Source organism: Condylura cristata, unplaced genomic scaffold (genome assembly GCF_000260355.1).
Source record: "Condylura cristata isolate star-nosed mole 26May11 unplaced genomic scaffold, ConCri1.0 scaffold00005, whole genome shotgun sequence".
Classification (NCBI taxonomy): domain Eukaryota; kingdom Metazoa; phylum Chordata; class Mammalia; order Eulipotyphla; family Talpidae; genus Condylura; species Condylura cristata.
In genome coordinates, this window is record NW_004567106.1 from 62888991 (window position 1) to 62912961 (window position 23971).

Here is a 23971-nt window from a genome sequence, read left to right on the forward strand (position 1 = left end):
CTGGCTCTAGAATTAGCATAATGAATCCTTCTACTTAGTACCATATCCTGCTTCTCTCCAAGTGCAAGAGAAAGCCCCAGTCTGCACCCAGGCCTTCCATAAGCAGCCAGGCCTCCTTCCAATCAACTCTTCCTCTGCCATTTTATTTTGTAAAGGAATCCCACCCCCACCCTCCTGCTACAGGTGACCAGCTTGTCACTTACCACTTACTATTAGTCTTTCTCTCCCTGGAAATGCTTTGTCTCCTCCTTCCATGTACCCAGGTCTTCCTCATTCTCCAGATCAGTTCAAGATCCCCTATTTTTTTTTTAAAGATTATTTATTTATATGGAACTGGGGTACAGGCCAGAGATGTGAAGGGTAAGAGGATTCACCAGAGACAGAGTGGGGAGCAGAACAGGCAGATCAAGGAAGTACACTGCTGAGGGAAGCAGCAGGCGGGTCAGGAGAGGTCTGCCGCGCCATGTGGATCTCCTTCGGGGCAGGCAGGAATCGAACTCATGCTGAAGTGGCTTTAGCTTCTTAGTGCAGTGCTTTAATCCCCTGTGCCACCAGGGAGGGCTTCCCCTATCTTTTTATTCCAATTCACGTATATTGTCTCAGGCACTTATTCACATCTTCACTTGGAATAGCACTGTCCTAAAAGATGTTATCCCAACTAATTATCCTCACCCCCTGGGAAAAAATTACTATCCTTTATACCAACAGCATTGCTTGGCACTAAAAACACACTGTTAGTGTTGTTATTATTATACTTCTATGTCCCTCCTAACTTGTGATTCTATTTTGCTAAATAGTAAGCTTAAGGTGCTTATGAAGAGTGTGTGTGTGTGTGTGTGTGTGTGTGTGTGGAGGGGAGTGGCATTGGGAATACTTCTTAGTAGTATTAACCTGCCTATTCATTAATCTATTTCCACTGTCCGGATTCCATAGATCAAGAGGAATAGATGACCTAGCTATCATGTTATGCTGATTTGAAGTATATATGTCAACAAATATTTCTTTATTGCCTAATATTAGCTAGGGAAACAGAAATGCCCCCTGGTACCTCATGGTCTAATTAAGCACAACTGTTGTATACTTCTCTTCCCTTTCCTACTATTTTGTTTTGTTCTGTTTTGAATATGAAATCACAAACCTCATAAAGAGCCAGCTGTGCTTACAGGACATGTTAAACACAAATTTTATTCAGCCATAAATGATTCTCTACCCAAAATGTAAAAAAAAAAAAAAAAGAAAGAAAAAAAAAGTCATTAGTATTTTATCTCATACATTTTCTAGGTTTTTAATTGGCAAATAAATTTTAAGATCATGTGAATCCTAAAGGGACAAAGTTTTTCTGATTGCCTCCAAATTTGGCCTCACATTTTCTTTATATAGCCTGTTTGTATATTCTACCTAACTCTCAGCTTGTCAAACAGAGCTCAGAATGTGTTTCCCTGTTGTATATTTGTTTTTCTAAGTAGTCAGACCTTTGAAACTATCCTTTTACTCTTGGAGAGGATCTTTTTTATGAGGTTTGTGATTAGTGACCCCAGATTGGATTAATGTGTTGCATTTTCTTGCTGGAAAAAAGGAAGAGAAGGCATATTCAAAATATGTATATGCTGTGCTTATTGCACATGTTGTACAAGGAACTCTGTGATCTAATTTCAGGTCGCCTCTCTCATCCTTCCCTCATCACTCTCTCTCTCTCTCTCTCTCTCTCTCTCTCTCTCTCTCTCTCTCTCTCTCTCTCTCTCTCTCTCTCTCACACACACACACACACACACACACACACACACACACACACACTTCATCCCAACCTTAAATGACCACCGGCAGTTCCAAGTCCCACGCCTATCTGTGTTCATGCTGTTCCAGCTACCTGAAGTACTACTTTTCCTCCTTTTTGTCCATCTACCAGTTGCTTTGTCCATCATGACTTCGTTCAACTCTAAGTTCCTCGTTCTCACCACACCCCCACTTCCATCCCTGACCAGTGACCTTGTCCTTTCTCTCTGGCTCTACTGTACAGTATACAGAAGCCCAGGCTAGCAAGCACCCATGACCTTTCATTGTCCTTATTCATGAACCTACTTCTCTCCTCTATCAGTGCCTAATGTTGCGAAAAGTCAGGAATCTTACCAGGCTTTGTATCTCCAACAATTAGTCTAGTATTTGACACATAAAAATATTCACTTAATACATATGTATCTACTTTATCAGTTAGCTAAGTGCTCTGCTCTTTTCCTAGCCAACTTCTGCTCCTTTTGAACAGCACCCCTCTAGTGGTCTGCAGTGGTATTACCAGTGGTGCTGCTATATCTTCACACTTTAAAATAGCCAAAGTGAAAACCATTGGAGAGGCTAACCACTACCTGTTCTCAAATAAGTTTTGGCAGAGATGATGATACATTTTCACCAGAGCTGGACATAGATGGTTTAAAGTTGAAATTTAACCAGCTCAGTAGACCCAGCAAGAATATCTAGGGAGGCAGGAAAACCAGAGCTTAGCAACACTGGTGACAGGCAAGGGCAGGGACTGAGCAGGAAGACAGTTCTTCACACCTGTTTACTCCTGAGGGACTTCTTATGTGTCCCTCAGCATGTGACTAAGCCTCAGTGTTGTGCGGGAGAGAACACTTCCCCCAGCCCCTCTGGGTAGTTCTCGGAGTATCTAAATAATCAACATCAGACAGATTAATAGGGAAAATTTTAATTACAAATATACATAGGCATGAGAATTCCAAAGCTGGTATTGCAAAATGGAGCAAAACTATCCTGAGCTTAAAAAAATGGAATAGGGACCTGGAGCTTCAAGGAGAGAGGAAGGAGACTCACATAATTGGGAGGGGTGTCATATTAAGGAGATCAGATACTCTGTGATTCACCTCCAGATAGCTATCTAGGTAGATAGACATAAAGATAGTCACTTATAAAGGTTATTTCTGGTAGTAACTCTAGTTCTGGGTAAGACTCATAATTTACATTTTTATCAGTAGTTAAAAGAGTGGTGAAAATTTCTCTTGAGCCTGAAAACCTTAATTGAATTCAGCTCAAAATAATTCCCACGCCAACGTGGCATGTCTTGAGGGCCCTGTCTTTTCAGTGTCCTCAACACTATAAACAGAGGCCTGGTTAGGGTCATTCCCTGACCATGTTCTGTAAACACTGCCCTGCCAATACAAAAAGCTGGGCTCTGAGAAGTGTTTTATTTACGCCGGTAGTGAGAGGAAGATTGAACTACATTCACCTCTTTAAGATTTACAGTGACAGTAGTATATTAAAAACATGGAGTTCTCCAGTAAAATAACATGAATTTTCTTCAACTCAGCATTTTCCAAATTACTGGAGCTTAGAGCTAATTTTCTGGAATATTAATGTTAGTATCATGTTCAGAGTCCCTTTTTGGCAAATAGTAGACAAAATCTCCAACATCCAGTCCTCTCATTCATTTGTTCTTTCATTCATTCATTCACTCATTCATTGTGTGTCAAATCAAATTGTTGTCTCTTATATACCCTCTTGTTATTTTAGAATACTGATGTATCTATTTCTATAATAAAGTTCATTTTTTTTTAGAGCATTCTTTTTTTATTATTATTACATTAGCTACCCAGGGATATTTTGTTTTGTCCTTTCTCATTTTTCATGTCATGATCAGACTTTATTACCTGGTAATAAAATGAAAGAAATGAGAATTGAGTTGTTCTAAACAAATATCAATCATTTGCAATACGTTTAATAGAAATTATAATGAATAAAATCAGGGCTTTACTTATGATAAAGTCATTATATTCAATGTTGGCAAATCCCAAATTAATAGCAAGTGAATAAATCATTTGCAGTGCCAGAGACCAAATAAATAAAAATAGGATTGACCTTGTTAGAAATTTGAGATTTTTCAATGTTTATCTGTCAGAGCCACTGATTTAGAAATTGTTATAAATTCTTTAAAAATGAGAACATTTTTTTCCTGTAAAAATACCCATCATTTGGCAAACTACAGTGTCATTTTCCTTGAAGAGAATGTAGTGATTGATTATCCAGAGTGTTTCCATGACAAGGTAAACCAAGCAAATAGCTGGAAAATTGTGTGTAATCATATAGCATCACAGAAGCTCTGGTTGAGCACAGCCATTCGAATTAAACCACAGCTTTCTAATCATTCCCTGCAGGTTCTTCCTGTTTAGCCCAAAAGCTTTATCTCCAGGGGATATCACTGTGTGCCTACAGCCTCCCCTCCCCCTCTGACGACCATCAGCACCATCTTCATCATCCAAAAGCACTGGGGTGAAGACAGACCAAACTGTCTCTCCCAAAGGGATCTCAGCATTGCAAAGATGTCTTTGTCCAGCATCCCTACATGCATGTCATCTGAGAGGATTATCTGTGTCTGGTAGTGTTAGTAATGCTGTTTCTTTTATTGACAGTAGCACCCTAAAGAATTTGAGAAAGTGTAGCTAGCTAAGAGAAGTTTGAGAGATGGATAAAAGGAAAAGTAGAATACCATTCTCCCTTTGGAGAAGTTAATCACCTCATTAGGAAGACGTACGATGGTGTGTGTGTGTCCTGAAAACGAGAGTATTTCCTAAGTGTGAAAGACTCATGTGCTGATTGAACACCAACTTGGGTGATGAGGCTAGTAGAGGAGCAATCCTTGGTTATTTGAAGGCGAAATTAAGTGATAAGAAACGATGGCGCTACCCCAACCTGCCCCCAAGGTGAGGATCAATAGTGTCACTGAAAATAGAACTGGATTCTGCCTCTCAATAATCTGAGTAAATCTCCCTGTTCTTCTCTTCCCTGCAATGTTTGAGATTTTAAAGAGGCTTTGTTTGGATGGCGACGCCACTATTAATTGCCATCCACATGTTGTAGGATCTCCTGTATTGTGACGCCAAAGGAGGATTTTAGATTCTTCTTAGCAGCATGGGGACATGTAGCCAAGCAGAATCAATTCCTGTCACTCACCCACAAATACAGAGGAACGGGATTATGGATCAGGGTGAAGCTGCAGAGCTTTAATCTTAAAATCAATACGGAGAAGGAAGTTGAACTTGTGGGGATTCTATAGAGACTGTAATTTGGTTTCCTCTGTGGTTTGCCTTACAGAATATAACTGTTCCTTCCTTTTCACCTTTTGATTATTTCACTTGGGGGATGGAGGTGGGAGAGGAGAAGGAAAGAAAACTCTACGAGCAAATAATCTTGAGTTAGCATGCAATGAAAATTTGTAACACGGCAGATATGGCATTGTGTTGTGAAAAGATTTATACTTCTGTTCACTTTTCTGTTTTTGGAAGAAAAAAAATTAGCTATGACTCTTTATTGCATTTAAGCCTATTAAAATATCTTGGATTATTTCCCTGTCAGACTGGGGAAAAAAAAATTTTTTTTGATGTTTGTATGGCAAAGTCTAGCATAGCTTATGTAATTCTATATAAATTAATTCATATTCAACAAGCCAGTTATTGGCCAAAGGATTTCAAGCTTCTAGGCATGTAAATAACATTTATGCCAGTTCAATTCTCCTTCTGAAAAAGGCATGGACTGGTAGTTGAAACAGTTCATTCTTTTCTTATTCAAAGATTTAGAATTTATTAAATATGGCCCCTTTTCTTCTCTAACACTGATTTGCTCTATATTCTGTTTCTAGCTGTAAGATAAAATAGGCTTCTTAATTTCGTCCCTTAATTTTTTCAGTTCAGCTTTATAATATGTCCAAATATATATGGACTCTGTTTCTACAGTGGCAACAGTAAGAAATAACTTTTATCTCATGAAAAAATGATTGGGGTATGGATTGATGTAGCTCTAAGGGAGAATGACGTCATTCAGTGGGGAAAAACCTCCCCCCCACCCCCGCTTTCTATTTTATCTTTAAACTGGGAGTGGTTTTAGAAGTCAGCTGAGAGAAGGGAATGTTGAGAGCATGGAATGAGCTAAAGTGCTGTGTTTGTAAGAACCTAGTAAACATTCATGATAATCGTGATTATTTTGTGAGTTTCCAGCCTGGTGACATATACTATATATGCGTAAACATCCCATAAGCTGTCAGACACAATACAAGTGGTAGTTGTTATTCTCCACAGTTTGTCAGTCTTGAAATCTTTAAGCAAATCGTGAAAGATCTATTCTTTGTTCTGCATGTCCCTTGGTCTTTAATCTCAAAGTAAAGTCCTGGAGGTGATAAATCAGGCTGCATTTTCTTTCTTAAAAGCCACAGAGGTGGGGCCCACACTGGTGGAGTAGTGGGTAAGGATGCAGCACTGCAAGCTGGCCATAGCCACTTCAGTGCAAGTTTGATCCCTGGCCCCAGAGGTGACCCACATGGCATGGCAGACCTCTCCTGACCCACCTGTAGTTCCCCTCAGCAGTGCACTTCATCAGTCTGCCTGTCTTGTTCCCCACTCTGTCTTTGGTGAATCCTCTGACTGCCCCTGCACCTCTGACTTGTACCCCGGTTCTGTATGCATAAATAAATAAATTTAAAAAAAGAAGAAGAAGAAAAAGCCACAGAGATGTATCTGAATGCCAGAAATCCCTTGCAAGCAATTAAAAAATCCCACAGAGAACACTCTCTTAGGTCTCCAGAAGACTAGCACCATGTAAGATACTGTGTGTGTAATCAGTGTCTTTAAATGTCCTCCCTGGAAAGCTCAGGTGTCTCAAGTCTTTTCAGTTGCCCTTCCTTGAACCAGCCATCCGTGATAAATAAGCTCATGACTTCCACGTTCTCTCTTTGTATTCTTTTCCAGAGCACAATCATTGTGGAGAAGACCGTACAGGACCTCATGAATCTGATGCATGACTTGAGTGCCTACTCAGACCAGTTCCTCAACATGGTGTGCGTGAAGCTCCAGGAGTACAAGTATACCTGTACAGTAGCCTACAGGTAGAGCTACTATTGGGAATAGAGGGAACCTTCCCATCATTGTGGTTGGTGGTATTGCTTTCTTAACCTAATGTTCTACTACTGTGGAGAACAACCATCCTCAAGTTCGTCAAGGGGCCTGATGAGAGCATAAGCTGTAGAAATAGCCTCCTAGACTCTAGTATCGTCAGCCGGACAAAGGGAATGGAAGGAAGAAAAGGACAGAGCTGCTTAGGACTGGCATGGGGTGACTTCAGTGAGGTGTCATGAAAAGCAGGCTAGATAATAAGCTTTGTCTTTCTCTAGGAAATCCCAGATCTTGACTGTGGATATGGAGTCCATCGTGATTCTCAGCAATCTCTAGCTCATAGTAACCCTAAATAATCTATAATATGTTGGGTTTTTTTTTTTTTTTTACTACTTCTTACAAATCTTTTTCTCCTGATGGTAGATCTGTAGCTTTTCTATTGTCATGAGAAGATGGTTACATCTGCTTTCAGCATCAGTGGAAATGGAAAACCATTGTTTAGAGCTTGAAAACCTTTTGCTTTCCCTCTGATTTCTTTTCTCTGGGTTCAAAATCTTTCTGGGTTGGTAGAAATGATCATAGCACTTCTTGTAAAAAGCTAAAAATAGGAACAAATTATGGTCTGGTTGACAAGACCTGAAACCATTAGGGAAGAAAAGAATGTATAATCAAATAGTACATCTATGTGATATATAATTAAGAATAGATAGGTATAGTACGTGAGTGGTACTACTTATACAATACAAAAGATAAGTATCTACAGTTCCATGAGCCAGTTTAAAAAAGCCCTGTTTTCTCATTGGGATATGGACTTGCACTCATTTTACTACTTTTGTTCATTGATTATTCATAAAAAGCAATATCATACTTAGTTTAAGCTCTTACATATAATCAATAATTATAATTGTGTACCAAATAATTATAAAGGCAATTTGAACAAAGTATGTTAAAATTTAGTCTTGTGGTAGCAAAGTTTAATGCAATAATTTGAATTATTTAGAATTTAATTTACACAATTTTTGCAGAGAAGTGCACTAAAGTAATAATGAAATGCCTTCAAGCATAAAGAGACATTCCATTAGCTAAAATTCACTGACATAATAATTAAAAGAAAAGTGAAAATATCCAACTGTTAAATTACTTATTCATATATATTTTAAATGTAAACTAGTAGGTAACAAATCTCTGTGGCATTGAGAATCCACTGGATACACTGATAACCTAATTTTAAAATGTCAACATTTATAATATTACAAAATTACATCTTTTGTAACTTGCAATTTATCCTTAATTTATATTGTCACCTTAAAAATGTGGGGAGGAGTTTTTCCAAATTTCTTTTTAAGAGATACACAAATGAAAAGTTTTAAAGCCATTGCCCTTGGCTAATCATCTAAAATGGAAATTTCTGGGCCGTAAAGTATTAATTTTCAATTTTTTAAAACCAGGCTTCAGAATGATTGTACCAATGTTTCATGTACCGGTGAAAATCAAACAACACATTGTAGATATTAAAATCTAAATGTACAAAAATTAAATATTCGCAAATCTTTTGCTATTTAATAACATAAAATTTTCTTTATTTTAATCTCCATTGAAATTTAAGCCATTTTTTTATAAAAAAAAAAAGCAAGTATGTCCTCTTTCTTATACTGCATTATGAAAATCCAATAATTTCTAACAAATAATACAGGTGAATTTTAATTATAATTGGAGACATTATTTAACCCACCCAAGATGAGTAAAATTGACTCTATAATCTAAATCCCACTCAGTCCTTTACCTATTACTGTAGTTCTTGTTATTTTGTTATAAATCTTTTTAAGTTAGTGTAGCTTTGCTTCTTAATTGTTGCAATTTTTCTTTTTCTCATCATTTATGGTCCTGCTTTTGAACCTATCAAGTGATGGGAAGCTCATAATGTCAACAAAGCCAACTGATCATTGTTGAAGTTTCTCATTTTGCAGTGCTGTTCCCCTGCTCACTGGCCATGGTCCTGTTTTTCCTAGAATGATTCCAGATCAGTTTAATCCTTATACATGGGACATTGGCTGTCACGGTCCATTTAGTCTTTATTTTTTCCTTTAGACTGAACACTCTGAGTCTCCAAAATGTCCTGGATATGCAAACTACCTCAGTCTTCTTGTGTTGCCCACTAGCTTGGCAGTGTCGATATGAAAATGAGAAACACTGACTGAATCCAGGGCCCAGAGCTGCCCTTTGTATTTTTGCAAGAAATGTGACTTTTCTTCTACAGAATTAGGTCTGGTCCCAGTACTTCTTATCACATCCTCCCATTGCACCTGTCAGGTAGCTATTGAGTATCTACCTGAACCAAGACCACTTTTGTGGGGACTAAGAAGTTAATCAGTCATGAGTAGCAACTTTAATGAGCTTACATTCTTGGTAGAGGATGGATAGGGAAATAGGGGACAAGGAGCTATGCCAAGGTTCTTTATGACACATGACACGGTTAGCGTGGCCAGTGATGACAAACTGCAGAGAAAGAAATTATCTAAGGAGAGCAAGAAAGACACAGTGAAGGCCATGAAATAGACCTTGTGAAGGTTGAGGAGGATTTAGATGTAGGAAGTTGGAGGAAGGAAACACAGCAATGTCAGAGGTAGGAAAGAGGAAAAGGAAGAACAAACGATGCATGTTTGGGTTTTGAAAAGGAAGGCGAGCCAAAATAAAGAACGTTGAGCGCAAGGCTCAAGGGACTTGATCTTTTTAAATTGGGTTCTGGGGACTCACTAAAGGTGAATCAGCAGGGAGAAGCAAGAGCAGAACATACTTTAGGGAATGTTTCTGGACTTTGTATAAAGTGGATGGAAAGACCAGACTGTGGAGTTGGAAGGGAAAGCGAGAAGACTGGAGGAGAGAGAAAGGAGAGCCAGAAAAGGAGAGACCAAGAGACAGGAAGGCAGTAGACTCCTAGGATGGGCCTGGTAGGGTGTTAGAGAATAAGGAATGTAAGAAGAAATCCTAGTTGAAATTAGCCTTATATTTTCTATGTTGTGTTTTGGGAGATATTTTTTAGCTTAACTTCAATATCTCAGATTTATCCCTATATTTAATGTTATTTTTAGTTTATCATTTCACGCTATTGAGATATTTTTGAATCCTTATTCGGTCATCAAAAAATCTTAGCTATTTCTCTAAGTTTTATTACATTCTTAATTTTATAAGCAATCCTAGGTTGTTTTTTGTTGTTGTTGTTGTTGTTTTAATGCCATTAAAAAAAAAAAAGGTTCAACAGGAAGACTAAGTGGAGAATCATGAGACTTCCTTTGAGCGTAACATTCATTATGTCTGTCACTTCCAGAGTGCATGTGTTTGTCTGGTGATGAACATATCTACCAGATATGTTACTATGAATATTACTCAGACTCTCTGGGCCTTAATTTTCTCATCTGCAAAAAGGGATAATAGATAGTTCTGTGCTCATAGGGTGGGTTTGAAATTTGAAGTCTTAGAAATGTTTTCAACAAAAGAGTAAGCTCCCTCCAAGTGATTAGCTTGGACAACAGTGCTGATAACCATTCCTGACAGTGTTCCCTGCAATTCCTCATTTGCCTGTAAGAGCCTTGTTAAATTTCATGCTGGTGTCCTGCCAGGCCCTATCCTTTTTTTTTTTTTTTTAAAGATTTATTTATTCATACAAAACTGGGGTACAGGCCAGAGATGCGGAGGGTGAGAGGATTCACCAGGAACAGAGTGGGGAGCAGAACAGGCAGATTGACGAAGTACACTGCTGAGGGGAGCAGCAGGCGGGTCAGGCGAGGTCTGCCACGCCATATGGTCTCCTCCGGGGCAGGCGGGAATCGAACTCATGCGGAAGTGGCTCCAGCTTCTTAGTGCAGTGCTTTAACCCACTGCGCCACCAGGGAGGGCCCACCAGTCCTTATCCTTTTATACAGGTAAACGTCCCTTATGCCCCCCAGACGGATAGATACAAGCCAGTTAAAAACAATATTGGGTCCTCCTAGTCCTGCACTTTTAGGGGACACTGTTCCCCACTCTGTCAAACCTTTAGAACTCTTGTTTAGTAATCAAACCTTTAGAACTCTTGTGTTGGATGACTTACAGATTGACCATGGGAACAAGGTATCTTTGAGCTGAAGCCAAAGTTACCATTTCTTCACTCAAGTCTAGTAATTGCCTACTTAGACAAGGAAAAAGATCATGTGACTTGTTCTCGGTGAGATCATCCTGGTGCTAGTAAAGACTACTTCCTAATTGTTTACAACCCATCTTTAATACTTCCTTCTAGAATGTTGACTGTTCTTCCAAACTCATACATTTTCCTTCTTCTGAGCATCAGGACATGTACTTTCCGGCGTTGCTCCTTTCCTGCCAGGACACGTCTGAAGTGATCAGCAGTGGTTCTCTGATTCTATGTTGGGAGTGATTTCAGCACCCTATGGTCCTTGCCTAAGTGTGTTAAACCTGCCAGAATATTCTTTCATCCCAGTAACTGTTGAGGCAATTGATTACTTTATCCGTAAAACAATTTATTTAGCTGGTTTGTGGGATTTCATTCACTCACCAAATGTTTACTGAATTCTCATAGATGAGTTTGTATGAATAGCAATCAACAAGACAGACAAAATACTGCTTTCATGGGGTTATATTCTGAGGGAGAGGAAAAGAAGAAATAGACAATAAAGGTAAAGAATTTCAGGTGTGAGTAAGTAGTATAGGAAAAAGAAATAGAGTGGGGTGAGTAGATTTTGCGAGTGTAGAAGGAGGTTGGGAGTTTAAATAGTATGCTCCAGGTGGAGCTTGTCAATTGAGGTTTGATGAAAGGCTTAAGAACTTGGAGAACCAAAGAAGTTATCTGTCATGAGTGCCCTGCAGAGGGCAAAGACTCTAGGCAAGAGAGTGGGTGACATTTTTTTCAGCAACAGCTGGGAGGTTGGTGTGGTTGGAGTAAAGTGAGCAAGGAAGAGATGTAGGAGCCTGGCCAAGAGGGGCCAGAGCTGAGTCACATAAGGCCTTATAAACCCTGCAGATGTCAAGTTCTACCCTGTGTGACTTGGAGAATGTTGATAATCAGAACAGTTGTTTCTATGAACTAGCAGGTGTGGAAACTGGCTTGATGTTGGCTTGTAAAAGAATGGATTTAAGATTCATAAAGAAACTGGGAACAGTAAAATCATAAACATAGATAAAAGTTTTCCTCTGAGTTTTGTAGCAAAGGGGAACAGAGACAAGGTTAGTAGCTGGAGAACTGAAGTCATTTACAGGGAGTCTTTTGTTGTTGTTGTTTTTAAGATATATTTATGCATACAGAACTAGTGTACAGGCCAGAGGTGCAGGGGTGGTGAGAGGATTCACTAGAGACATGGTGGGGAGCAGACCAGGCAGACTGACGAAGCACACTTCTGAGGGAGCAGTGGGTGGGTCAAGAGAGGTCTGCCACGCCATGTGGATCACCTCCGGGTCAGGGATCGAACTCGTGCTAAAATGGCTTTAGTGTCTTAGTTTTGTGCTTTAAACCGATGCCACCAGGGAGGACCCTCTTACAGATTTTTAAAAGAAGAAACAAATGCAAGTTTGTTTTTTGTCAGAAAAAAAATCATATATGGAGAGGGAAAATTATTGATGTAGGAAGGAAAGAGGTAAATTGCTAAAATGAGGCATTAGCCTAGCAAGTAGGATTGATATGGCAAGCTCAAGTGGAGAAAGACTGTTTAGGCTTTGTTTTTAGGGTCTGTCTATTCTGCAAGAAGTGAATTCATTCTGTCATTGCTAATTCATCATTCTGTCCAAACAGCGAAATTGGCTCTCTCTTCTACTGCTGCTCCTTGGGTCATCACTGTTGCGTTTGGTTCTTGACATATTGTGATCATCAAGAGGGTCTTAATTCCTCCCTCTCTCAGAGACAATAGCACTTTGCTATCTCTCCTGGCCAAGTGCTCTGAAATGGTGCCCCCTGATTGTGGCCCCCTGGTGGGCTGTTGCATAGATGAGGTGATGATAATCTGTCGTGATCTAACACCGTAGCTAAATTATAGACCCAGAATGAATTTCTCTGGGGATTGGGAGCAGTCATTCTGTGACGCTTTGGAAGAGAATAAATAGAAATCCATTCCTAGGTTGTTATACAACAGTGCGTGAGCACACACCCCCTCCCACCCCCATATAACCCCAGGGTGCCTGTTGCCTGTTACTTAATCAGGTTTTTCAGACAAGTGAAAATATTTTCTTATTGTATGAGTCTGAAGATGCAAAGTGTCCTTGCTTCCTCTCTTTCCATTTATTGCCCTCCCCCACTGGCACCTGCTGAGGAGTAATTAGGCCAGTCCTAATTTGGACAGCCAAATCCTGATTACAGTGGAAGGAAAACAGGAAATGTTCTAGTTTTGCTGCCAGCAAATGAATGACTTAAATAGAAAGCCATATACAATTCAAATGATCTGAAATGATATAATGTTGGGGAAGGAGGAAGGGAGCAGGGAGACTGCAATTGGATTCTTTCTCAGCAGATATCTTGCAGAGAAACATCAAATCCCTAAGCTCACAATGCCCTCTGCTGAGAGCGCCTGGCTTCCCCACTTTATTTGCAGACCTATAGCTGTTGCTGGGAGGCCAGAGAGCTGAGGAAAGATGGAAAATATCTCACCTTGCTGTGAGCACCTCGCTCTGGAGAAAGACTGCACTGTCTTGGTGATGTCATGTTACAGGCTTTGGGTAAAGAGAGCTTTTCAGTAAGGAAGGGGGGCTGGAAGTCTTCTCCTTAATTAATCTCTTCCCTTGGGGCTTTAAGGAAACTCAGCTGTGGATTCTCTGCTGTGCTGTATTAGCAGTCAGATGGTTGAACCATTTGTCTACTTCCTTGCTGAAGGCTTCTCTCCCTTTGCTCATCCCCTTTGTCCTGAGATACACCCCGCAGCTTATGAGTCCCCAAATAGTCATTGCAAGACTGCATATTACAACTATGGGTTTTGGTGTGTGTGTGTGTGTGTGTGTGTGTGTGTGTGTGTGTGTGTGTTTAAGTTTCTGTCTGTTCCAATTTGGCATCTGTTCATGGATCAATTATTTTGGGGTCTCTCTGCCTTGAGTTGGACCCAGTAGAGAATACAAATAAAACACTTCATAATGCGATAATATGGGGGAGAGATTGAGAAATGAAGATGACTAGCGTCGGCAGGCAGTTTGCTTTGATAGGAATGGTAGGAAGAGGGAATTTTGAAATCTTCCCATATTAAGTAAACTGTCATAGGATTTGGTGGGAGGGACACAAGATCAAATGGTATTTTAAATACTCTCACTGGCCCCGTGATGTTAAATACAATGACTAGACTTTGGAACTGTGGTGGCTTAGTTTCAGTTTAGCAAGAGACCAGAGTCTGCAAGAGAGACTGCCTCATTCCCTGCCTTGCTGACTTTGTCCACCTAACTACATGGCGGATGACAAGGAAACCCTCTACCACTCTGAGTAGACTTATCTTCTAGGTCACCTCTTGAAACTACATTGTATCGCCCACCCATTTGGCTTGTCTAGCACTGGTGTGCTCATCATTATTTAACATCGAAGAGATCCAAAAGAACATTCACAAAATGTGTATAGAATCTAATTGACAGAGCTCACTCAACAAGTGAGAGGTCTTACCATGTGCTCCTACAGAACTCTATGAGTAACTACTTGGAATTAATCCCACTGTATTATAGTTAAAATTTTTCTCATGATGAATGATTTGATCAGCTGCTGGTTTCTATGTACCTTCTCCCCCTCAAACATGGTTTTTCAATGGTGAGTTCACCAGAGTTACTTCAGAAGACTTCAAGACATATGCTTGATTTCCCCCGTTAGGTCCACTGAGCATTGGGCCTACACAAGAGTTGGAAATTGTTCCAAAAGTGCTTCTAATGTGTGTTCCTGATCTGAACTCTGACCTTCTAAAAGGAAGTCATCATGTCTTTCTCTACATAATTTTCTCCCACACTTGTAGGATGTCTTTATATTAAAGTCTGTCCCTTGTATTAATTGATGAAGTAGATCTTTACTTCAGCATGTAATTGGCTGCCCTCCTGTCCCAGGACAGATGCTGCCCAACCGGAGTGCCCACAGGTTCCATAGCTGGCAGCCAGCATCCCTCTCTCCCCTAGCTCAGACTGCCATGACCACATAGGAGTCTACTATAGTCACTTTGTTGTGATTTAATAAGGACCTGGACTAGCTTAGAAATCCACCTCTGTGGTCACCATCCAAGGGACTTCATAGTCAGTAACTCCTCCAGTCACAATAATTGTGAAGATGACATTTTCCCAACCTGACAGATGTGAGATCAGCCTCTGGATGGCTCAGAACACAGCTGAGTCCCCAGGTTACAGCACACTATGCTCATTATTCTTGGTTTTTAAATATCAAGAAGTTATGGCCCTTCATTTGAGCACTTGTCTAAAGATTATTACAAAGCACTTATCTAAAGATTATTACGAAGTGATCCCCAAGAGTTAAGCTTTTGTAAATTCTCAAAGTCCCAATCCTATTCCCAGGACCTCTTGAATTGTTTCCCAAGAACCATGGCCAGCGTTACCAGATGTTTCTAGAGTGGTGATTCCTAGGTGGAGATGCATTATAAAGCTCTCTGACCAGCACTGACTGTGATACAAGGATACCCTGCTGATTCTCTGCCCTGTTCCTATTTATTTTCTTGCATCTTAAGGGATCTGGAGGGTTTTTGTCTATGTTTATTTTGTTTTAATCAGCAGCATAGCACTGAGTCTCAGATTTGTATTTCTCTTTGTCATTATCCTGTGTTGCTGGATATTGTACCGTAGTTGGTTGGAGAGACGTCCAGTCATCCACAGTTGAAATTGGCTACAGCAGCTTACTCGGCACCAGTCTTGTCCAGGGTTCATTTATCTAGCTTGGCTCCTGGTTTTTGAAGTGTCTGAAAGATTCAGTCCGGGAAAGTAAACATCATGCCCCGCCTGTCACCAAACAGTTGAATCCAATTAGTCCCACCTGCCCCTGGTTGTTTACCTAATGAAAGACTCAGCACCCAGCTGTGTCCAGGGACCAGGCCCGCTTGCACTTTCCAACTGTTCCAGGAGGCTTAGTGTAGGCGACCGCAGCAGATGTTTCCTGAATGAGATTCACTCAGCTGTGTCGAGCCGGTAGACCCTTCTCATGGCAGCCTTCTCACCTGTTCCAGGAGGGATACCTCTTTTCCTCTTCCTCCTGGGAACGGGTACAAATAGTTACACAGATGGCTCAGTCTGTGGCCCATTGAGCTGTGAATTAATTAGTAGATTATGGTTCTGGGAGTGGTGATTAACCCTACTCTTCTTGTGGAATAATTGTTGGAGGTTTAGATAGCCTCTTTTAAGGTTACTTGGCTGTGACCTGGAATTTTTTGGGCCCACATCATCTAGCTTATCACAAAATTATCCACCAATAAATGCAACTGGTCAGGATAGAAATCGCCTCTTGAACGGAAACTCCCCCATTAGGTAATGTAGAGTATTTATCGATGCCCGTATTTCAAATAATATTTGAAATTCCTCTGGGAATGGAATTACTTGGCTAATTTTATTATTAATTGATATTTATTGTTGAGAATAGTATATAGGTTTTATTTTAACAAATTTGGTTTTCTGTTTTTGATAAATGGATCTATGAGTATTAACAAAAGCAGTAATGTAATACTGAGAATTACTGAATTGACCCAGTCTTCAAAAGTAAATGCTATAATTACCTTTACTGTGATACCCCTTTAGCTAATTACTTTTCATTCCTGTTAGAACTAAAGTGAAAACTTCTAGATCCCCCACATGTACACTGCCCTCTCATACATGTCCAACCCTGGGGAGCAGAATCTGAGTCATAGCTTGGATTGAAGAGGAATTGAACTACCCAGCCGACATTCTTTCTAGTTATAGATTCTGAAAGTTGAAGCTTTTTATTATTATTATTATTATTTCTACCTGTCACAGAGCTATATTCTTCTTTTGATTTTTTTCAAACATCATTTTAAAATGTCAGTACTGTTCTGAGCTTACAGGACTTATAAAGATAGCCAGATTGGCTCTTATGCCATCATTTTCCCAAACCATTTTACAGGACAGAGTTCTAGTTATAAAGTTGTAGATGATCAGCATGTTTACTTTCTAATGGGGGCACTTACTGTAAACTGACCTAGTCAACAGATTTCCCTAGTGTAGAGAAAGTGAGACTTTGAGAAGACTGCAGTAATAGAGCACCTAGGAATAAGTGGAGTGGAAGGAGCTGTCTTGTCCCATTGGTTCATAGCTTGGTTCATTTGTCTGGAGTCAAGATCTTTTTATCTTAGCTATTTCAAGATGGGGCATACCTGTACTCATTATTGACTTTTTTTGAATTCATAAAGTCTGGGGAGAAGCTGATGGAATGATCTGTAATTTGGTTAAAATAACAACTAGCTCGGTAGCTCAACCTAAATTATTTCATGCAGAGAAGTAAAGGAAAACCACTAATAAGGTTTTGACTTAATGTTATCTAGATTCCTAAAACTGAAGAGGGTTTATCTTTACCTCTTGTTCAGTCTTTTCATGCTTTCCAATAATCAGGTATTGTGGCAGACAATGAGGAAGAGAATCTGTTGAGAAATCAGCTGTACCCTCAGAGAACTCCTCATTTGACATGGGGTCCCAACTTGCTAAGAAGTGTGGGACCAGCAGTAGTGGAGGTGTGTGCAAGGCAGTAGTAAGTAGTTCTTACTCTTGAGTACACACTGGAATCACCTGAGAAACTTCCGAAAACTCTGATGTGGCCCTACCCCAGAGGTCCTGGTGTACTTAGTCATGGGTGTGCCGCAGGCTTTTGTTTTGTTGTTGTTGTTGTTGTTATTGTTGTTTTTTAAAAACTCAGGTGACCCTGATGCTGGTGTGCACTGTTGAATTATCCCTGATAATTTATCACAGATTCTTGTCCCATAGAGTCATAAAAAAGGAACTCTCAGACTTTTTAGGCAAATAAGTGGAGCTTATTTAGGTAAATAAGCTAGTTTAAAGGAAGAAAGTAAGGACTCCAGGTACACTGGACTTGGGAAAGGCAAGAAACAAGGGCCCATGTCTAGGGCATGTTTAAACTCCTTTTCTTCCTCTATACCAAAATCTTCTCCTAGTCCCAGCTCCTACAGTTTGCCTCCCCTGTCCAAGGTCTTACTCTCTCAAGTTTAGTCCTTCTGGACTTACTGATCTCATCTCTGTGGTTATTGTGGGGTTAGCACTTCTTAGGATGTACTGTCCTTATCTCAGAAGCCAAAGTCCCTGCCTGCACTATCCCTGAAGACACCATATGACCCTAAATTGCCCTGGGACTCAATCCCACTGTGTAATCCAGGTTGTCCACCTCTGATACAAAGGTGAGACACAAAAAGAGAGGCCTCAGCTGAACTAATGGGAGAGATGAGGTAATGCTTGATCAGTGGAGGCAAGTAATGAGGATGAGAATGAAGCTTTCTAGTCAGCAATGATACAGAGGAGCAGTAAACAGTACATCCTATTCAAGAAGCTTTAGAATACTCATTATGGATATGTTTGGCCAACACAGTCATTCTCTTGGCTGGGAGTGGTGAGCAGAAACAAAAGAAGTAAGCAGTAGCAGATGGTAAAGCTATAAAGGTAGATGTTCATGCCTTGCTAACTTTGGACTTGGCCGATATGGAATTAGGAATCAGTGACTTTTAAGAAGGAGAATAATGTAATTGTATTCATAGTTTAGAAAAATGGCTCTTCTGACTAGTGTGGAGTTGTGCTAATGGTCTTAAAGTTCCAGGCAAGGCGCCCAGTGACAAGGTTACTGCCAAATCCAAGTGAGACATGATGAGGGTCTAAGTATAGGTTAATGGCAGAGAATCTGGACAGGAAATGACAGATTTATAGGAGACTAAGGAGGTGGGATTGGCAGAATGTGGTAACCATGGGTGATTAGGGTGACTCTTGAGTTCCTTCTTTGAATAACAGGTTGGATGGTTGGGCTGCTGACCAAACTTAGAAAATAGCAGGTATTTAGTGGAAAAGAGAGGTGGCTAATAAAATGAACTTTTGACACACTTCAGTTTCAATGCTGTTGGTACTGTAAAGTAGAATTCTCCAGCAAGGCTTTGCACATACAGGTCAAGACTTAGAAGAACAGGTAGTCCTAAAGATATTAATGTGGGAATGATGAAAATATAGGTAGGTCTAGTCTGGCAAAAAGAGATAGCCCAAGTGAGAAATGCAGAGGGCTTTTGCAATACCAATATTTAAACTACGGACAAATGCAAAGAGCCTTTACGTTGGCTAGGAAAAGATTAGGGTGGCAAGAGTCAAACTGAAAGGTGAATGGCTGTAGAAACAGAGGTGTGGGGACTATTTCAAGAAGGGAATTTAAAAGTCCCAGATGCCTTAGAGTAATCAGAGAGCATACAGAATTAAAACATGCCTCTGCATCTTTGGGGCAGTTTCACAGGAAGAGCCCTTCTAGAACTTCTATTTCAGTTGCTATGAGCCTGAAGTTTGACTCCAGTCGAGAATGTGGAATGGATAGATTTAGGAAGCCCTTTTCCTAATCCTAAGGCATAGAAATTTCAGATGAAATTGCATAGCTTTTTTAAAGTATTTTAAACAGATAGCCAAATTAAGATGGAAAAATTCTCCTGATGCTTACAATGTAAGAGCAGTTAAAAGTCATAGCAACAAGCAAGTATTGGAGAGCTCCACAGAGGCATCAGGATCACATGTAAAGATTGTCTCGGGCCATCCAAGCTGCTCTAATGAAATGACACAGGCTAACTGCTTACAAGCAGCAGAACCTTACTCAATTTGAGAAAGTTTTAAAGAGTGTACCCAGGACTCAAATCTAAAAATTAGATTGTGAGATTAATCCATAAATAGTTCAAATAGTATGTAAGAACATGGTGGGGGGGGTGGTAATAGAAGATACCTGTGAATAATTTCAAAGATTTGAAGGAAGTCTAGTTTTTATATCTCTGGACACAATTATTGCTAGAATATTTTCATTAACAGTGATTTAGGGCCCTCCCTGGTGGTGTTTGAAGTAATCTGCAGCCACTGCAGCATGTGTCCTAATCCTGGCCAGGGAGGTGACCCACATGACGCAGCAGACCTCTCCTGACCCACCCGCTGCTCCCCTCAGCAGTGTATTTCAGTACATTTTCCAGTTCTGCTCCCCTACTTTCTGATGAATTCTCTCACCACCACCACCCCCCCCCCACACACACACACACCTCTGGCCTGTACCCCAGTTCTTGCATTCATAAATAAACAGATCTTTAAAAATGTAAAAACTAAAACACAGTGATTTGGGAAATTCTGGAAATCAACTATGGTACTCTTATTTATGCCGACTTTCAAAAAATCAGGCCACAGTTGCTCCCCACAACATGGAACCACTTTGTATTGAGTTGGGTTTTAGATTTAGGTTTGTTTTGTCTACATTAAATCATCTATTAGGTAAAGTAGATTCTGTCATGCCTACACACATGCACACCTCATAAATACTGGAGATTCAGAAGTGTGTGATGCCCCCCATAGAGCCCTTCCACCACATGACACCCCTGCCTGTGATGGACAGGAAACCTCCTGGAATCTTGGTCATCTTCAGAGGTGTAGCCAGCTAATTAGCACTCCCTTCATAAATAAATGTCTTTCCTGTCACCTAGAATTGATGGTGATGATTTTTTTTTAGACCATTGAAATTAGTTATGGTGATAGAAATGTTGAACAGAAAGAGCAGCTTTTAATTAAATTGAAATTGAATACTTAAGAAGACGTCACAGGTACATTCCGGTAAGAGCAGTGTTAGTAGCTGACCCATGGGCCCCATTACAGGAATTGAAGGCTGTCAGCCGTGGGTCACTGGTGCAAACCCACTGGAGACAGCAACAATCAAAGACTTTTTCTGCCTGACATCAGGGGCAGATTTGCTTTGCTTTGAATAGCGGAGTGTCCATAGTATAAAATATACCTTCAAGTAGAACTAATTGGTTGTTTAAACCAAGAAATAGGAGAACAAACTTTTGCGACACCTCTGTCCATTTTTAGAGACCATTTATGTTGTCATTTGATAACCACCTTTTATATAGTTACCCTCACTTTTTCCTTGTCCAACATCTTCTTAAAGATACCCCAAACCTACCATACACTTGTAATAATCCTAAGGGATTAACCATGGTAAGGGGAACTAATTAGTGTTACTGACTTTCGCAGTTACTCAACGAAGAAACAATTAAATCTAGACTTGGTGTTAACCAGTCATGTTTACTTATTAATAGTTGTCACTGCTTCAAGTCAAGTCACAAATTGTGTTAGTAAGAGAGATGGGCATGGGATATTAATGTTTTCACCAAAGATAGGTGAAGAATGCTAAAATCCCTTTCCTATTGGTCTTTTTTAGGAGCATTGTCCAATCAGAAGAAAAGCTTGTTATCAGTGCATCTTGGGCAAAAGATGACGACATCAGCAGACTCTTGAAATCACTACCAAACTGGATTAATATGGCTCAGCCCAAACAGCTGAGGGCAAAGAGAGAAGAAGAAGAAGATTTTATAAGGTAAAATGTCTATTCTCCTAAGTTGTACTAAACATAGGTAAGGAAGACATCTGTTTAATTCCTTCACTTTTAATGACACTTTGCCATTTCTAAATATCAAGCAGCAACTAACTGAACTTAGTTAAGTCCAGTTTGATCCTCATTTTCCATGCCAATTTGCCTTCCTTATTCTCAAAAGTTAGGAAAAAAAGGGGCTATTATGAATCAACTTTTCAAATTTTTGCTAATTGAGTTAGAACACTTTTTTAATATGTTGGTCATTCGTCCCTCTTAGAAGAACACGTCTCTCATTTATTCAGCAAATCTGTATTGAGATTCTGATGTGCCAAATCTTGGGAACTTGACAATCAGATTGTGTTACAATTGTTCTTAGCTTGTTCTGCAACTCGTAGAACTGTTAGACTTTCTAGAAATAGAAATGTGTGTCCCACATTTTTCATAAACATTGTATCATCTGATTTTTTTCCTACTTGTCTTAACAAAGGTCAAGTCTCTCTCTCAATGTAGTCACTCAACATTTACCTTTGTGCAACTTAAGGTATTTACTGACACATGAAATTGTGGTCTGTTTGATGATGTGGCTCACGCACCACAGTGAAACATTTTAATCTTTGACATTTTAAAGTTCTGTGAAGTGATGGAAAAATGGAGGTACTGTTTTATGATATTAATATTAGATTTATCCTTATCGTCTTTCGCTATTCAAGTAAATGAATGAAAAGTTAAAACAAAAATCACTTTAAAGACGCAAAGACCAGAAACATGAAAAGAGTACAATGGCTAATTTTTTCATTCATTGTAGAACTGGGCTCATCTCTTTCTCAGAATAAGTTACAACTGTAAATAAATAGATCTTTTCTGTGTTCATGACTATCCATACTGTATCTTAAAGGTTGCTATCAAGCAATTTTAAACCTTCTCAAAATCATGATGCTCAAAAATCAACCTGTAACTTAACCTAAATTCTTCCTGTTTGTTTCTTCTTCCTCATCAGTCAGATGATCTAAGAAAAATTCATCAGCTGCTTCTTAACATCTGCCTTCTACTAGGTATCTGGAGGTGTGTCGTGGTTTTCTGTTTTGTTGTTTTTGTTTTTTAAGATTTATTTGTATTTATTTATACATACAAGAACTGAAGTATAGGCCAGAAGAGTGGGGCATGAGGTGATATACCAGATACAGAGTAGGGAGCAGAACAGACAGGTCTACTGAAATACACTACTGAGGGTGCCAGAGGGCAAGACAGGAGATCTCTACTGCGCCATGTGGGACAGTGCCACAGCCAGGGATTGAACTGATGCCAGTGGCTGGCAATAGCTTTATAGTGCTGAGATTTTAACCCCTCTCCCTGCACCACCAGGGAGGCCCTCATTGTGGTTTCTATGCTTGTCTCTCATAACCAATGAAGTTGAGCACTTTCTGATGTGTTTATTGATCATTAGGATATCTTCTTTTGTAACAGCGTTATTCAGTTTGTAGTTTACCCATTTTTCATTTTTCTGTATTTTTCCCTACTTATTTGTAGGAATTCTTTCTCTAGATGTCACTTCTTTGTAATAGGTTGAGGGAGCTACAAATGTTATTTTCTCTTGGTTTGCAAGTTGCCTCTTTACTCTCTCAATGGTGTCTTTTTACCTGTAGACAGTCAAATTTTATTAAATAAAATTTATCATTGTTTATGGGTAGGGTATTTGGTATGCTATTGAAGAATCCTTTTTAACATCAAAGTCACAAAAATTCTTTCCCTTTATTGTGCTGAATATATTTTTCCCAAGCTTATGAAATCAATTAAAAACTCTTAACTTACTATTTCCTTCTCCTATTCGCTACATTTCCCCTTAATTTATATGATGTTGTCATAACAATAGTAACAAAGAATAGCCTCATGTTTTTTCTGTGAAGAAAAGTAAAGAAGCATCAGTTGATTGGAGCCCCCCCCCCCCAAGTAGAAAGAAGCAAAACTGACCTTAGGGGGGAGATCAGACCACATGACACTATTCTTTCTCAGTATTGCAGTCATATTTTCCTGCTGCCAGGTCTTTAAAAGTCTGGGTAGGTTTTGTCCCATTCCTTCTCTTTAAATATATTCAGTATTCTGGAGAATAAATTATTAGTCCTCAGCTTTTCAGGTTACTTTAAATAAATGTATTTCTTCAAGTTCCCCAGAATTATTATTTCTTCAAGTTCCCCAGAATTATTATGTAATTCTTTAATTGTATTGTACACCTGCAAAGAGATTTCAGTTTTATTATTTACCTTCAATAACTTTGAATAATGGGGAAAGGTTCTAGCCCTATTTCCAAAAAGAGAAACTGCTCGAAGAGATAAGTCTCCATATACCTTATGCTCCTGACTTAAATGACCTAGAATTTGGGTCCTGGCTGTCTTTATTCTGCTTGGCTTACTGAATTGTATCAATTTCTACCATAAATGTGAAAACAAACCCAATTATACATAGATGTGTAAAATGTTTGGGTGTGTGTGTAGGATAGTTATATCCTATATATATATATATGTATATATATATATATATATAT

General features: G+C 39.5%; 1 protein-coding gene across 1 annotated transcript in view; it reads left to right on the forward strand.

Annotated features, from left to right (window-relative positions):
• The window catches only part of EXOC4 (exocyst complex component 4), a 648177-nt gene that overhangs the window by 507204 nt on the left and 117002 nt on the right, over positions 1 to 23971 (forward strand). The window contains exons 12-13 of the mRNA XM_004677057.2: positions 6744 to 6880; positions 21280 to 21435. Coding sequence (XP_004677114.1) covers positions 6744 to 6880; positions 21280 to 21435 — 293 coding nt within the window. The remainder of the gene's footprint in view (positions 1 to 6743; positions 6881 to 21279; positions 21436 to 23971) is intronic.